At 43.0% G+C, this 14,422-nt stretch overlaps 1 protein-coding gene across 11 annotated transcripts in view; it reads right to left on the bottom strand.

Annotated features, from left to right (window-relative positions):
* ALDH18A1 (aldehyde dehydrogenase 18 family member A1) overlaps window positions 1-14,422 on the bottom strand; it is a 114,477-nt gene that overhangs the window by 32,981 nt on the left and 67,074 nt on the right. For all 11 annotated transcript variants that reach the window (XM_045024026.1, XM_045024027.1, XM_045024025.1 and 8 more), the window contains 2 exons: window positions 4,893-4,966; window positions 4,062-4,161 (listed from right to left, as the gene is read on the bottom strand). In XM_045024026.1, coding sequence (XP_044879961.1) covers window positions 4,062-4,161; window positions 4,893-4,966 — 174 coding nt within the window. The remainder of the gene's footprint in view (window positions 1-4,061; window positions 4,162-4,892; window positions 4,967-14,422) is intronic.

Here is a 14,422-nt window from a genome sequence, read left to right as displayed (position 1 = left end):
TCCGTTGAGGACTGCAGCAGGGTTAGGACTGCACTCACTGACGGCGGGAAGTGCAGTGACCCAGACCCAGCTGCGGTCAGGGATCCTGTCAGAGGCTTTCTGAAAGTTCAAGTACATTATATCTCCTGGATCACCCTTGTCCACGTTTGCTGACCTTCTCAAAGAACTCTAAGAAATTTGGGAGGCATAATTTCCGTTCACAAAAGCCACGCTGACTCTTCCCCAATAAATCGTGTTCATAGATTCATAGAACTGGAAGGGACCTCAAGAGGTCATCTAGTCCAGTCCCCTGCACTCAAGGCAGGACTAAGTATTATCTAGACCATCCCTGACAGATGTTTATCTAACCTGCTCTTAAAAATCTGTGAATACCTAGAAGATAATAAGGTGATAAGTAACAGTCAGTATGGATTTGTCAGGAACAAATCATGTCAAACCTAACAGCTTTCTTTGACAGGGTAACAAGCTTAATTATTTGCTCCGAGTACATGAAATTTAGTTGACTGTTCTGTAATTCCCAGGGTTGTCCTTATTTCCCATTTTATAGATGGGCACTGTATCTGCCCTTTTTCAGCCCTCTGGAATCTCTCCCGTGTTCCATAACTTTTCAAAGATAATCGCTAATGGCTCAGATATCTCCTCAGTCAGCTCCTTGAGTATTCTAGGATGTATTTCATCAGGCCCTGGTGACTTGAAGACATCTAACTTGTCTAAGTAATTTTTAACTTGTTCTTTCCCTATTTTAGCCTCTGATCCTACCTCATTTTCACTGGCGTTCACTAGTAATGGGCCTACCCTGTCCTTGGTCTTCCTCTTGCTTCTAATGTATTTGTAGACTGTTTTCTTGTTACCCTATATGTCTCTAGGTAGTTTAATCTTTTTTTTTTGTGCCTTCGCCTTTCTAATTTTCCCCCTACATACTTGTGTTATTTGTTTATATTCATCCTTTGTAGTTTGACCTAGTTTCCACTTTTTGTAGGACTCCTCATCTGTGTGTCTGATAATTCTGTTCTTTCCTACAGTTTCAACCAATTTGCATGGTATTGCAGAAGGCTTACTAGCCTATAATTGCCAGGATCGCCTTTGGAGCCATTTTTTAAAATTGGTGTCACATTAGCTATCCTCCAGTCAGGGTGGATTTGATTTAAATCACTAGTCAGAAAGACTCGATTTAATCATGGATTTCTACATAAAAGTACATTCTTGTTGGTTGTTAGAACCTTAATACATATTCTTCACAACTCAGAGATAAATGAGACCCAAACTGGGTCTCTTTTACAGCCTGTTGCCATTATAGGTTTTCCCTCCTAGTGAGAGAATGGTATGGTAGATCTCAAATCAATGAAGGCTACACTCAGAAAGACCTCAAGACTTCTGGAATATGCTGCTCAAACAGTTTCACTTTTGTTTCTACTGCCTGTCCCTCCCTTCTCACATTTATCTCCAGACTTCTTCACCTTGTCCAGGTCTATTCCGCCCCCAACAATCTTTTAATTCATTGAACTTTTTGAAACATTGCACCTTTAGAGAGAATACCTAATAAGATACAACCAAATTTGCTCCAATCCTTCAGACAGAGATAAACACCTACAAGATCTTTATCAAGCATTCTTAAAACTACAATACTCACCTGGGAAAGTGAGGAAACAGATTGACAGAGCGAGACGGGTACCCAGAAGTCAGGCCCAACAAGGAAAATAACAGAACACCATTGATCATCACAGACAGCCCCCAGCTAAAACCTCTCCAGCACATCATCAAAGATCTACAACCTATCCTGGAAAATGATCTCTCACTCTCATAGGACCTTGGGAGGCAGGCCAGTCCTTGTTTACATACAGCCTCCCAACCTGAAGCAAAACTCACCAGCAACTACACCACACCACAGAAACACTAACCCAGGAACCAATCCCTGTAACAAACCCCGTTGCCTACTCTGTCCCCATACCTACTCTAGCGACACCATCAGAGGACCCAACCACAGGAGCCACACTATCAGGGACTCATTCACTTGCACATCTACTAATGTGATATGTGCCATCAATGCCCCTCTGCCACATACATTGGCCAAACTGGACAGTCTCTATGTAAAAGAATAAATGGACGCAAATCAGACATCAGGAATGATAACATACAAAAGCCAGTAGGAGAACACTTCAATCTCCCTGGACATTCTATAACGGATTTAAAAGTAGCCATACTTGAACAAAAAAACTTCAAAAACAGACTTCAAAGAGAAACTGCAGAACTAAAATTCATTTGCAAATTTAACACCATTAATTTGGACTTGAATAAGGACTGAGAGTGGCTGGCTAACTACAAAAGCAACTTTCCTTCTCCTGGTATTGACACCTCCTCATCAACTATTGGGAGTGGACTACATCCACCCTGATTGAATTGGCCCTGTCTACACTGTTTCTCCACTTGTAAGGTAAATCCCTTCTCTTCATGTGTCAGTATAATAATGCCTGCATTTGTAATTTTCACTCCATGCATCTGGAGAAGTGGGTTTCTTACCTACGAAAGCTTATGCCCAAATAAATCTGTTAGTCTTTAAGGTGCCACCGGACTCCTCGTTGTTTTTGTGGATACAGACTAACATAGCTATCCCCCTGATACTTGATACCACAGTTAGTAGTTCTGCAATTTCATATTTGAGTTTCCTTCACAACTCTTGGGTGAATACCATCGGGTCCTGGTGACATACCATCTATTTGTTCCAAAAACCACTTCTACTGAAACCTCAATCTTGGATAGGTCAGATTTGGCACTTAAAAAGAATGGCTCAGGTGTGGGAATCTCTCTCATATCCTCTGCAGTGAAGATTGATGCAAAGAATTCATTTAGCTTTTCTGCAACGGCCTTGTCTTCCTTGAGTGCTCCTTTACCACCTTGATCACCCAGTGGCCCCACTGATTGTTTGGTAGGCTTTCTGCTTCTTTTACACATAACATTTTTTTGCTGTTATGTGTTTATTTTGCTAGCTCCTCTTCACATTCCTTTTTGGCCTGCCTAATTATACTTGTACACTTCACTTGCCAGAGTTTATTCTGCTTTCACCAGCCTGATCTGGTTCTACTGCACAACTAGGGAACTCTCAACATCCCTCCTTCAGGGGCATCCTTTCACTGAAGCACTGCTCTTCTTCTGAGCTCTCTCTACTCTTTGGACGTGGGACTCCAAGTTCTGAGCTCCTTCCCCACTCATTTATAACTCCCTGGGGCAGCCCTGTTCTCATTACACTAAATTAGAGCACACATGGACTTATAACAGGAGAGCTGGACTCAATTTCATTTAAGTGGCCATTGCCCCTGTTACACAACACCATAAAGACACAAAACCAGGCACAAGCCCATTTCCCGCATTTGCAGGTCACTATGAACATCCTTTGTAAAGAACACAGGAGTAAGTTGTCACATTGTGCAGCTTCCCCCACCCAAAATGCCCTCCAAGACTTTTCAATGCATTAATCTGATACACCAGAATGAAGTTTATGATACAAGCAGCCTGAATAGAATAGACACTTCCTTGTTAAGAAGTGGATGTTTCTCTTTTTGGAACACATCATCAATCACATGCAGCTTGACCACAAGAGGAGACAAAATACTATCCCCCACAGGGGCAGAACATACTGTTTTAACAAATCTAGAAAGAGACCAGAGTAGTCACTGCAACAAAACACAAGGTGCTCACTACATGCATTTCCACAGCCAAACTCTCTCTCCTGACAACCTGGAGCACTAAACAGTTATCATCACGTACTGTTCAGTGTGTTACAAGCCCTTTGTCTGATCCAGAAGACATGAATCTTCTACAGCTCCCTGCTGGGGGACTTTGTCCTTTAGCCCAGGCTGTAGGGATTCATGCTTTCAGCTCTCAAGGTCCCAGGCTTGACCGTCTGTGACAACTAAGATGACAGTCATTACACCATCACAGTTAGTTCCCAAATCCCTAAACCTCTGAATAAGAGTTCCCATCCCACTTTTCGCCTTCTGTTCAAACCCACATAGATTCACGATATCTACATATATTTAAGCTTACTAGCTCCATTAATACATTACCTTTACTTTCAGCCTCTTCCAAGTCCTTTTTATTGGCCGATAGAATTTCTTCTCTCTGGTCAGTTAGCAGGTCAGCTAGATGATAGATAATCTCTGCTCTCTGCAGACAGAAAAAAAATTCTGTACGGTTATCGTAGAAGCCAAGTGACTCAGGGTACTCAGGCTCGTGGTCTCCCCAACCCCCACTTCTTATCTAATACCTCTGGACTCTTTCTTCTCTGGCTCCTGCACTTGGCCTCCAGCATACCTCAGAAAGCTACCTGCTCATTATTTACTCCTTGCTACTGGTTGGACTACACAGTTCAGCCTGCAGTCCTGGCTTCTGGCCTTTCCTGCATTTTGCCTGGCAGGTCTCTGCTTTCCTGCCTAATCAACAACAAGATGCCCCCTGCCTCTGTGCCAGCACCTGCCTTGCTCTACATAGTGCCTCCCTCTACCCAATCCAGCTGCAATGCAGTGGTACACTGAATGATAGGAGGATCGCACACAGCTGCTCCTTTTTGGGCAGTTTAAGTATCCTCTCAGTAAGAGCAATTGGGGCAGTTCACTCCAAAAACTCTTCTATGGCATCCTCTACATGCCAATACCTGCATTTAAAATAATTAGAGCTATATAAATCTGATGGTTCAAATGTACATAATTACAGCTCAGTAGACCACATTCTTCTTCACCCCTCCCTCTCATGCGGTATGTTACAATCTAAATGATAAGACTTACAGACTAGTGAGAATATGAGCTCTTTGGGGCAGGGATCTGTCTTAGATTTTATTGTGAAACACACAGTATATTTCTAAGTTCTAATACATAAATGAAGCCACATTGGCATGTTACCTGTTCAGGCTGTAGCGCTGCTAGGGACCTGCCTCCAGCTCGAGCCATTTCACCTTGCTGTTCTACTGTAGGGCCTAAAAAAACAAGAGTTTGTGCACTTCGTATCATCCATGCCCGAAGCTCAGAGCATGTTAAAGTCAAACATACCCCTCACACACAAACCCAAACAGATGAGAAAGTAACAATGGTCAAAACCCTCCTATCCTACCCCACAACACATGAGAAAGTAAGTATGAGGCTCACACGTGTTCAGGTAAAAATGCACATTCACAAAGCAAATTTATATTCTCATGCAAAAAAGTTACATCAGGAATGAACACACACACAAACAAACTTGAAGATCCATAAGCAAAAATGAAAAGGTGGAAAATTATTTCTAAGTAAATCCAGTAACAAAAGATGGTATAAAGCCTGTAAATAATCCAAGAGCGGATATCATATCTAGTTTTCCCAATCTATTACAGTTTCCCAACCCAGCAACCCACTTGCTCAGAGCCTACAAGTTTCTAACATTATAATTTCATTTCTCAACCTACCCATCTAATCTCTCTCACTCCCCAAAGCACCTCTTTTCTTCACTTATGTCAAGTCTCTATCATTCCTAATCAGATGTAACAAAGCAAAGTGTTGATTGGGGGTTGGTGCAAAGGAGATCATCAGGGCTCTTGAAATCTATTCTCACCACTAGGAGAAGAGTGGGTTCTAGTAGCTGGGAGTCTAGACACCTGGTTTCTCTTGACAATGAATATAAGTCAGAAGTTAAGAGTAGGCAACAGCTGAGAAGCTAAAGATACTGATGAAATACCTCTGATCAACAGGGTGAAAGACAATATGGAATTTTAAATATACATTATAGAACAAAAAGGAATTCTGAGCCCGGCACCTATTCCAGGCAAAAAAAAATAAATTCACTGGCTGATATGAGCACTTATTGATAAAGTTAAAGAATGGAAATATCAGACAAGATAATTTACTGGTAAAGCAGTCTTGTTAAGTGACCTTGATGTTCTTTGACAAGATTATAAAGACTAAGCCCTGGCTAGGATGATTTAGTTGGGATTGGTCCTGCTTTGAGCAGGAGGTTGGACTAGATGACCTCCTGAGGTCTCTTCCAACCCTAATCCTCTATGATTCTATGATTACAGGTCTGGGTTAACAAAGAAAATTGCATTGGTATAATATACTTTGCCTTAGTACCACATGTTCCAAAGGAAAAAAACTAGCACTATACAAAAAGAATAATGCACAAATTGAAATGGATGAAAAGCTAGCTAACTAGTAGATTTCAAAATGGGGAATGCTCAACTGGTGGTGGTTTCAGGTTACCACCTCAGGGATTGGTTCTCTGCCCATTCTGTTCTATCTAGGATTTATTACTGTGCTTCATAGCATCTGAGCACCTTCTGGTAATGCATTAAGCCACGTAATTATACATCTGTCATGTGCTGTTTGTCCTCACCTCCTCTCCCCAAAGAGAGAAGTATGTGCAGCAGAGTACCTTGTTTCGGTAGTATATATCTCCTCGTTTATTTATATAAATATGACTGTTGCTATGTGTTTATATTAGAAAAGGGAATGTTGAAGAAATGCTGACATGCACTTGGAGCAAAAAGAAGTGAGGTTTGTGATGACCCCTAGTTTCTGAGGGAGTTCATTCCATAGAATTGGATTGCCCCGGAGAAAGTGGTCTTCTGCACAGATGAGCTTTACTCTTATTGTTGAGTTCCACTGTGCCAGAGGAGCACAGCGATTGACCACAGAGGCATCATTCTGGAGCTTTAGATGATCTTTTAGATATCTTAGGCCCAGGCCATGGAGTGCTTTGACGATAAGTACAGAGACCTTAAACTTAATTTGCTATACTATGGGAAACCACCATAGGGAGTGAAGAACAGATTTGATATGCTCCCACTAGCCTGTGTTCCTGAGGAGATGCACTGCAGTGTTCTGTATAAATTGGAGTTTTTTAAATGCTGAAGGCTTCATGCCCAGGTATGCTGCATTACTTTTATCCAGCCAATAGGTGATGAAGGCATGCATAAATGAGGCTAGGTTTTTGTCCAACAGCTTGAGACTGAGTCTCCTAGCCAAGGAGAGATGGTAGAAAACATTACTTGTGGATGCTGCTGTGTGAGACCCCAGCCTTAGCAAGGAATCCAAGAGTACTCCTAGACTACAGACTGAATTGACCAATTATGGATGTGAACCATTGTGACACAGAGGCCCATTGGTAGTTCACTACTCTGTGTCAGCAACTCTTGTAAGGCCTGACATACTCCGTGTACCCCCCGTGACGCTGCACTCTATATTATTTTATAAATATATGCTAATGAGTGAATATAATGTAACTGGAATATGCTTCATGCAAAAGGTCTCTTGTAAGATATCATTACAAAGCTTGTATCTACTGCGTGTGGGCATCCTATTTGTATAAATGTATCACTCTTGTATCTGAAACTAGAAATATAACTCTGAGGGCCTATTGTAATTATGCAAAGTGTGGGCCATTAATGGTGGTTTGGACTCTTGATGGCTCCCATCAACCAGGACAACTGACTGTGGATGGCTCTGTTTGCAAGCAGCCTTCCTGTGAGTCAGGCTGGGAGGAATGAAGGCTTGAAGTCTTACAGTGGCACGTGATCATGTCACCTGAACTGGAATCCATCTTTAACCTGGTGTCTTTCCATTGAGAAGGAGGGGGTGGGAACCCAGAGAGGGACAAAGTATTCCCACCTTATGCAAAAGATATATAAATCGGTGGAACAGAACAAAGGGAGGAGCCATCATGAGGAATCCCCTAGCTACCACCTGAGCTGGAATAAGAGCTGTACCAAGGGAAAGAATTGTGCCCAGGCCTGGAAGGTCTCCAGTCTGAGGAAAAAAACTTACTGAAGCATCTCTAAGGGTGAGATTATCAGTATTCAGTTTGATTAGACATAGATTGGCATGTTTTATTTTATTTTCTGTGGTGACTTACTTTGTTCTGTCTGTTACTACTTGGAACCACTTAAATCCTACTTTCTGTATTTAATAAAATCACTTTTTACTTATTAATTAACTCAGAGTATGTGTTAATAACTGGGTGGGCAAACAGCCGTGCATCTCTCTCTATCAGTGTTATTTATAGAGGGCAAACAATTTATGAGTTTACCCTGTATAAGCATTATACAGGGTAAAACAGATTTATTTGGGTTTAGACCCCATTGGGAGTTGGGCATCTGAGTGTTAAAGACAAGAACACTTCTGTTAGCTACTTTCAGTTAAGCCTACAGCTGTTAGGGGACGTGATTCAGACCTGGGTCTGGGTTTGCAGCAGGCTAGCGAGTCTGACTCAAACCAGGCAGGGCACTGAAGTCCTAAGCTGACAGGGCAGGAAAGCAGGGGCAGAGGTAGTCTTGGCACATCAGGTGGCAGCTCCCAGGGGGGTTCCGTGATCCAACCCGTCACACCCCCAAACTCACTGTAGTCATAATCTGTATCTATAAGGTGTTGTGTGAGGTATCCTATGCAAACAGACAATACACTGGTCCCAAAAATCATTGTGCGGTGTATGTTTGAGATGTGTAAAAAGGGTTATAAATATGTGCTAGAGTTAAGTTTTTAAAATGTATTTGGCAAGCAGCGCCTAAACTATGCCTGTTCCAGACAATGGAATGTGGTTCCGCCTCACTGACTGTGTGTCTGATGTAAATTAAGCAAGGTGTGACCAAAGACAAAGAAAAGCACATTTACATGCAACATAAACAAGGCCATCAAGCTAATAAGGAAGGGAGACTGCACTGTTCCCCTTCCCCAAAAGCCTTCCGGCCTCTTGAAGCACAATCAATGAACTTCTGCTAGGGTACAGACACCATGTGGCCTTCCCGAACAGAGAAGCGCTGGCTGGGTTCACTTTTCAAAATAATACATTTCAAAGGTTTAATAGACTATAAAAAATTAAGGGGAGAGAACCCCATCTGTATCACATGAGGTATTCAAGGATTCCAGAGCTCTTGAAATCACAGAATGTCAAGTCCTTCAGACTAGGGGGTTGAAGTCTCTGGGAACTGAACACAGGTGAGAAACCTGTTTAGGCAAAGATTATAATTTGCTGAAATTAAATGTTAGCATTAGAAGTGTGGTTTTATTTTTGTTTGTTTATAACCATTTCTGCCTTTACTCCTTGTAATAAGAAGAGGGCCTGAAACATAAGGCCTTATATCAGAGGCCTGGTATGAGGCCTGAACTAAAGTAGTGGTCAAAACTTTGCTGATATGAAGCAAAGTCAGGTTGTGAGAAAGAGGCCGGCCCTGCTCACAGAATTTGGCAAGCATAGGGCTGATATTGCAAAAACACATATTCCGAAGAGGTGCTAGGCACAAAGCACTCATGCAAGCACATTCCAGAAGGGTGGTACCAGAACACTCCGATAAACACATTCCCCAAAGATAACAGCAACACGCTGACCCATCTTAAGGATAAGGTCAGGATGACAGCATGATGGATAGAGATGTTTTGATCGAACCTTCAGGTACAAGGCAATGGGTGGCGCTCTGATACATCACAGGTGATACTTGTTCATATTGGTATATAAAGATATATCTTGGAGGGAGTGTCTTTGGCCAGTCAAGGGGGCAGTGGGAAGTCCCGCCACTGACTGAACTGCGTCCACTGTCAGAGGCATACATGTGCTAGTATAACTGTAGACACTGATCCGGGGAGCTAGGACCGTACTTCGTTGACAATAAACCTGGCTGGGTGCCTTCACACCTTATTGGATTTTGTGGTCATTGGATGGTTTGCTCAAGGTCTGCTGTGCCACTTGTCTGCGCAGAACTGGGACAGCATACGGAGGGAACACACCACAGCCAAACATCTGACCACACTCCTTATCTGGTATCACTTAAACTGATGACTTTTAAATAAACTTGTTTTACTTTTACTATAAACCAATTCAGTGGTGTGACTGAAATGAGTGTTTTTCAAATCCCAGTTAAATGAATGAGGTGACGTGTATTGTCCATTTAAAGGAGCAATGAACTTAACTTCTGTAAGCGTTCAGTGAGAGGGCTTGTCACTGCAGGGAGACAGTTTTTGGGAAACCTGGCACTAGGGGTGGAGTTGGGGGTCACTTTGCTAAAAGCAACTGTATGGTGGAAGCTAGGCTGTGGCCTGCATGATTCTACATGAGCTGTTTGTGTCAGGGCTGTGAGCCAACGCAGCACAGCATATAAAGCACCCAGAGTTGATGGCAGGAAGTGACACAACCCCTTACTAGTCTAGGTTGAACCCCAAAACATCACAATCAACCAACAGAGAACACACCGTGACTGCAAACTCCTCAAAATACTTCCCTCTGCTCACCAGCATCACCTCTTTGTCACTGGAGTTCAGCTTCAGCAAGCTGTTCTTCATCCAAGATCTCATCTCATCCATGTACTCGGTCATCTCAGTAGCAGTGGGCTGGTCATATGCAGTGAAGGATAAGTAGAGTGGTGTATAATCTGCATATTGCTCTCACTTGAGTCCTTGTCATCTGACTAATTCACTTAGAGGTTGCATGTAGATTTTGAAAAGGGCTGGAGAGAGCACTGATCCTTGTGAAACTCCACAAGTGATGGGTCTAGTGGTGGTGGTTCAGTTTTCCACCAGTACTCCTGGGGAACATCCTTCAAGGAAGGACTCAAGCCGTTTTAATACATTTCCCATCACTGTTTAATATTTTTTTCAATATCTAGAATCATCATGCATTTTAATACAGCCAAACACAAGGGTCAAAAGACTGAGAATAAAGAACATAAACCATACTTACATGAAAAGGAATTATTGTATTCTGGAAAGGACTGAGGGCCAACTGTAAACAGCAAATGCCCAGTGCTGTGTCATGGCAAAACTGGCTATCATGATACTTTGACATATTGACATGGGAATATCAAGTATGATTGGGAAACTATAGTACCTCTCTATACAGCACTGGAAAAACTACTATTAAAATAATGGGCCCAGTTCTGGTGTCCATATTGCAGAAGTTTCAGAGAAGAGCTCCAAAAATGAATCATGCTCTGGAAAACATGCCTTAAGATGAGAAACATGCCTCAGTCTATTTAGCTCACCGATGAGAAGGTGAAAAGGCAATTTAAATCAAGGTCTATTAGTTACATAGGGAGGGCTCGTATCCAGAAGATTAATCTAGCAGCCAAAGGCAAACATGCTACAATGACTGGAAGTTGTAATAAGTAAAGTTAAAAATGGAAATTAGACAAAGTTTTAAATGGTAAGGATAACCGTTGGAACAGATTACCAAGAAATACGACAAGTTCACCACCACCTGAAGTCCCTTAAATCAAGACTAAATGTCTTTCTAAAAGATATATTCCAGTTCAGCCACACGTAGGCTAATCACTAGGTGAAGGTATATGATCTGTATTCTGCAGAAGATCAGACTAAATGATCATGATGGTCACACATGCAGGAGACCAGGGAACCAGAACTGCCTCAGCCATTTGGGCGCAATTAAAATGACTTGTGCTAGGTCCTAATTAATCTTCTGCAGGACTTGAGAAAGCAGAGGGCTAGGAGGAAAGGCACAGTTCAAATGGACTGTCCAAGGGAGTAGGAGACCATCACCTCTTGAGGACTGGCCCTGAGATCCTCTGGAATAGTATGTATTATACTTCCTGTTTATTTGCGAGTTGAACAGGTCCCAAGTAGGGTTTCCCCAGTGAGTGAAGATACTGTTCACCACTGAGCTGTGTCGCTCCCACTCGCAGTTGGTAGCAAAGTGATTGCTGAAGCTGTCTGACAAAGAGTTCAGGGTTCCTGGGAGATACATCAGTTTCATAAACTGACCAATTCTATACACGGGAATGGATCTTGGATGTCCCTGCTTATGCTGAATACAGTTATTGGGTTATCTGAGATTATGAGAACATGATGAGTCTGCATTAATGGTAAAAATGCCCATGCATGCTTCTCTGACTGCTCTGAGTTCCAGAAGATTTATGTGCAACCTGGTTTCCTGGGGCATTCAAATGTCCTGTGCTGTGTGATCGTCCAAGTGAACCACCCACCCTAACAAAGAGGTGTCTGTGATTATTCTCCTGTCGGGTGTAGTGGATAGGAAAGAACTGCCCATGCACACTTATGCGGAGTCTTTCCAGAGAGGTTTTTAACTTGATTGGGATTGTCACCACAGTGTCCATGCTGTGTTTTCTTGGTGTGTATATATACTGTTAGAAGCTAAGCCTTTAGGCAGTAAAGGTGGAGACTGATGAACAGCATTATGCAAGTACATGAAACCACATGATCTAAAAGAGTAAGGCAAATTCAGATCATGTCCGAGGGTTGTGCATAACCTGATCTATCAGTCTGCCTATAGCTTGGAATCTGTACATAGGAAGATAAGCCTTTGCCCTGAGTCTAAGGTTTCTCCTATGAAAGCTATAGCTTGTGTTGGAGTCAGAATAGACTTTTCCATGTTCAGCGATTCCAAGATACACTAGGAGACAAAGCATCAATAAGGTTGATGCTATGACTTCTGGACATGTCATGCCTGTAAGAGGCCAGTTATCTAGATACAGGAAGATGGTAGAACTGTCCCATCTGAGATGTGCTGCTACTACAGAAAACATTTTCATGAAGACCTTGGGTGCAGTTGCTATAGTGACTGAAAGCTGAGGAATCTTCCGTGGGAAGTTTCTAACTTTCTGGGGTAACTTGTCTTTAAAATGTAGATTAAATAAAAGACGTTTGGCCAGGACAGCCGGATAATTGGAGATTTTAAACTGGAAGCAGTGGAAGTAGACACCTTTCTCCCCATAAAGTCTAAATACTTGGTTTCCTTATCCACCGTGGTTACCCTTGGGTGTTATTATCTGGACCTTTCTGGGACTGCTTAGATGACAAGGGAGCTCAGGGCAGGGTGGGAGAACAAGAACTCCATTCCCTAAGCCTTCCTAGGGGGTAGGAGCACAGGTAGCTGGTATTTGTGCCATACAGTTCTTGTCATTTCCAGTATGGCCTCATTGAACTGGGAGTGCTATTCAGCTAGATCCCATAGGCAACAGGATGACCAGGAGCTTGTGTAATGAGTCCTGGACCTCCTTTAAATTTGGAGCTCTTCTTCTATTCTCCAAGGCAGCTCTTGGAATTGTCTGTGGTTGTCCAAAGGAGATGGAGCAGCAGGAGCAATTGCCTTATTGGGCAAGGAAGATGAAGTATCTGTCATTACCAGCAGATCTGGTTAATCTTTCGTCCTCTTTCATAGGTTTCAGTTGGCCTCCTGGAGGTAAGGGGTGGTAAGACACCCAACTAGACTGCACATGCACTCGGTGCCATACCACAGGTTGCTTAGCCCCCAGTAAGGCAAATATGAGAGGTCTAAAATTTGTGGTGATCCCAAGGCACATCTTGGGTGCTATTGGTCCTGAGGGAGTACCCACTCGGACAGATGAGAGAAATAGTGGGAGACTTTCCATGCCCTGTCTGGGCTGAACTCCCTCGGTGGAGGGAACAATGGTTTCACTGGTATATCCGACTCTCCCGGAGATAAGACTGAGTCCAGTTCTATCAGTGGTGTCATCGATACAGATGTCAGGGAGCTAAGGCTGAGAATGAAATGGGAGAGGAGCTTCACCCTGATGTTACAATCTCCCTGGTGAAGATCGGTTCTGACAACAGGGGAGACTGTGGGTCTGGGAGGATGAAAATATTCTCTGGAGCAGCATAGGATACTGGAGTCTAGAAGGCTGCATCTCATTGCCATAGGCTGCTGGAGTTGGTGTAAACTGTAAAGGGACTCTTAATAATCAGTGTTTCCTTATAGGAGCTGTGATGGTACTGCTAGTGAAGGAGCCTCTGACTGCATGGTCATTATCAGTACCAATGGTGCACAGTCCTTCAGCTTCCGCGGCTTAGTCTTAGTTGGTACTGTAGTCAGTGTCAGTGACTATGGTCTCAAAGTACACTTTGCCAGTACTGAAGGAGTCTTATTCCCATGTGCCTTCCGATCATGGTAACAAGGCTTAAGAGGACCTAAGTCCTTGTGTCTTAAGCACAAGGGCTCACTCAACCTGGTCAGGGAAGGATCCCTTCTCTTATGAGAGTGCCTCTTACTCTTGTGAGGCGGCCCAAATGAAGAGTCTTTTGCCCTGGTTGTTCCCTCTCCTGAACAGTCTTTGAGCGAGGAGGTGCACATCTCCATGTCTCAAGCTGATGTACAGGGCGTCTTCCCAGTCAGGAACGGCCAGAGTTCTTGAACCTGACATGTTTAGCTGGGAAAGGAGCAGCAGACACTGCATTTAGCAGAAATATGAGCTTCTCTAAGGCAGCAGAGGCAGTCATTGCCAACCAAAAAGGAGTGGGGACAGAAGACGCAATTCTTAAAGCCTCGGCATAATCTAAGTCCTGTGCTGGGAGATCAGAGCATTCTCTGGGGTGGGGATTCTACCTACTATCTAAACTTATAAAAAACACTAACAATGGCAACTAGCTATATAAAACTTGGAAATATTTACAAGAAAATAAAAGAGTGAAGAGGATCAGTTCTAGAC

The sequence above is a fragment of the Mauremys mutica genome, chromosome 7 (genome assembly GCF_020497125.1).
Source record: "Mauremys mutica isolate MM-2020 ecotype Southern chromosome 7, ASM2049712v1, whole genome shotgun sequence".
Taxonomy (NCBI): Eukaryota; Metazoa; Chordata; order Testudines; family Geoemydidae; genus Mauremys; species Mauremys mutica.
Note: the sequence above shows the minus strand (reverse complement) of the source record. Positions and strands in the feature narration are given on the sequence as shown.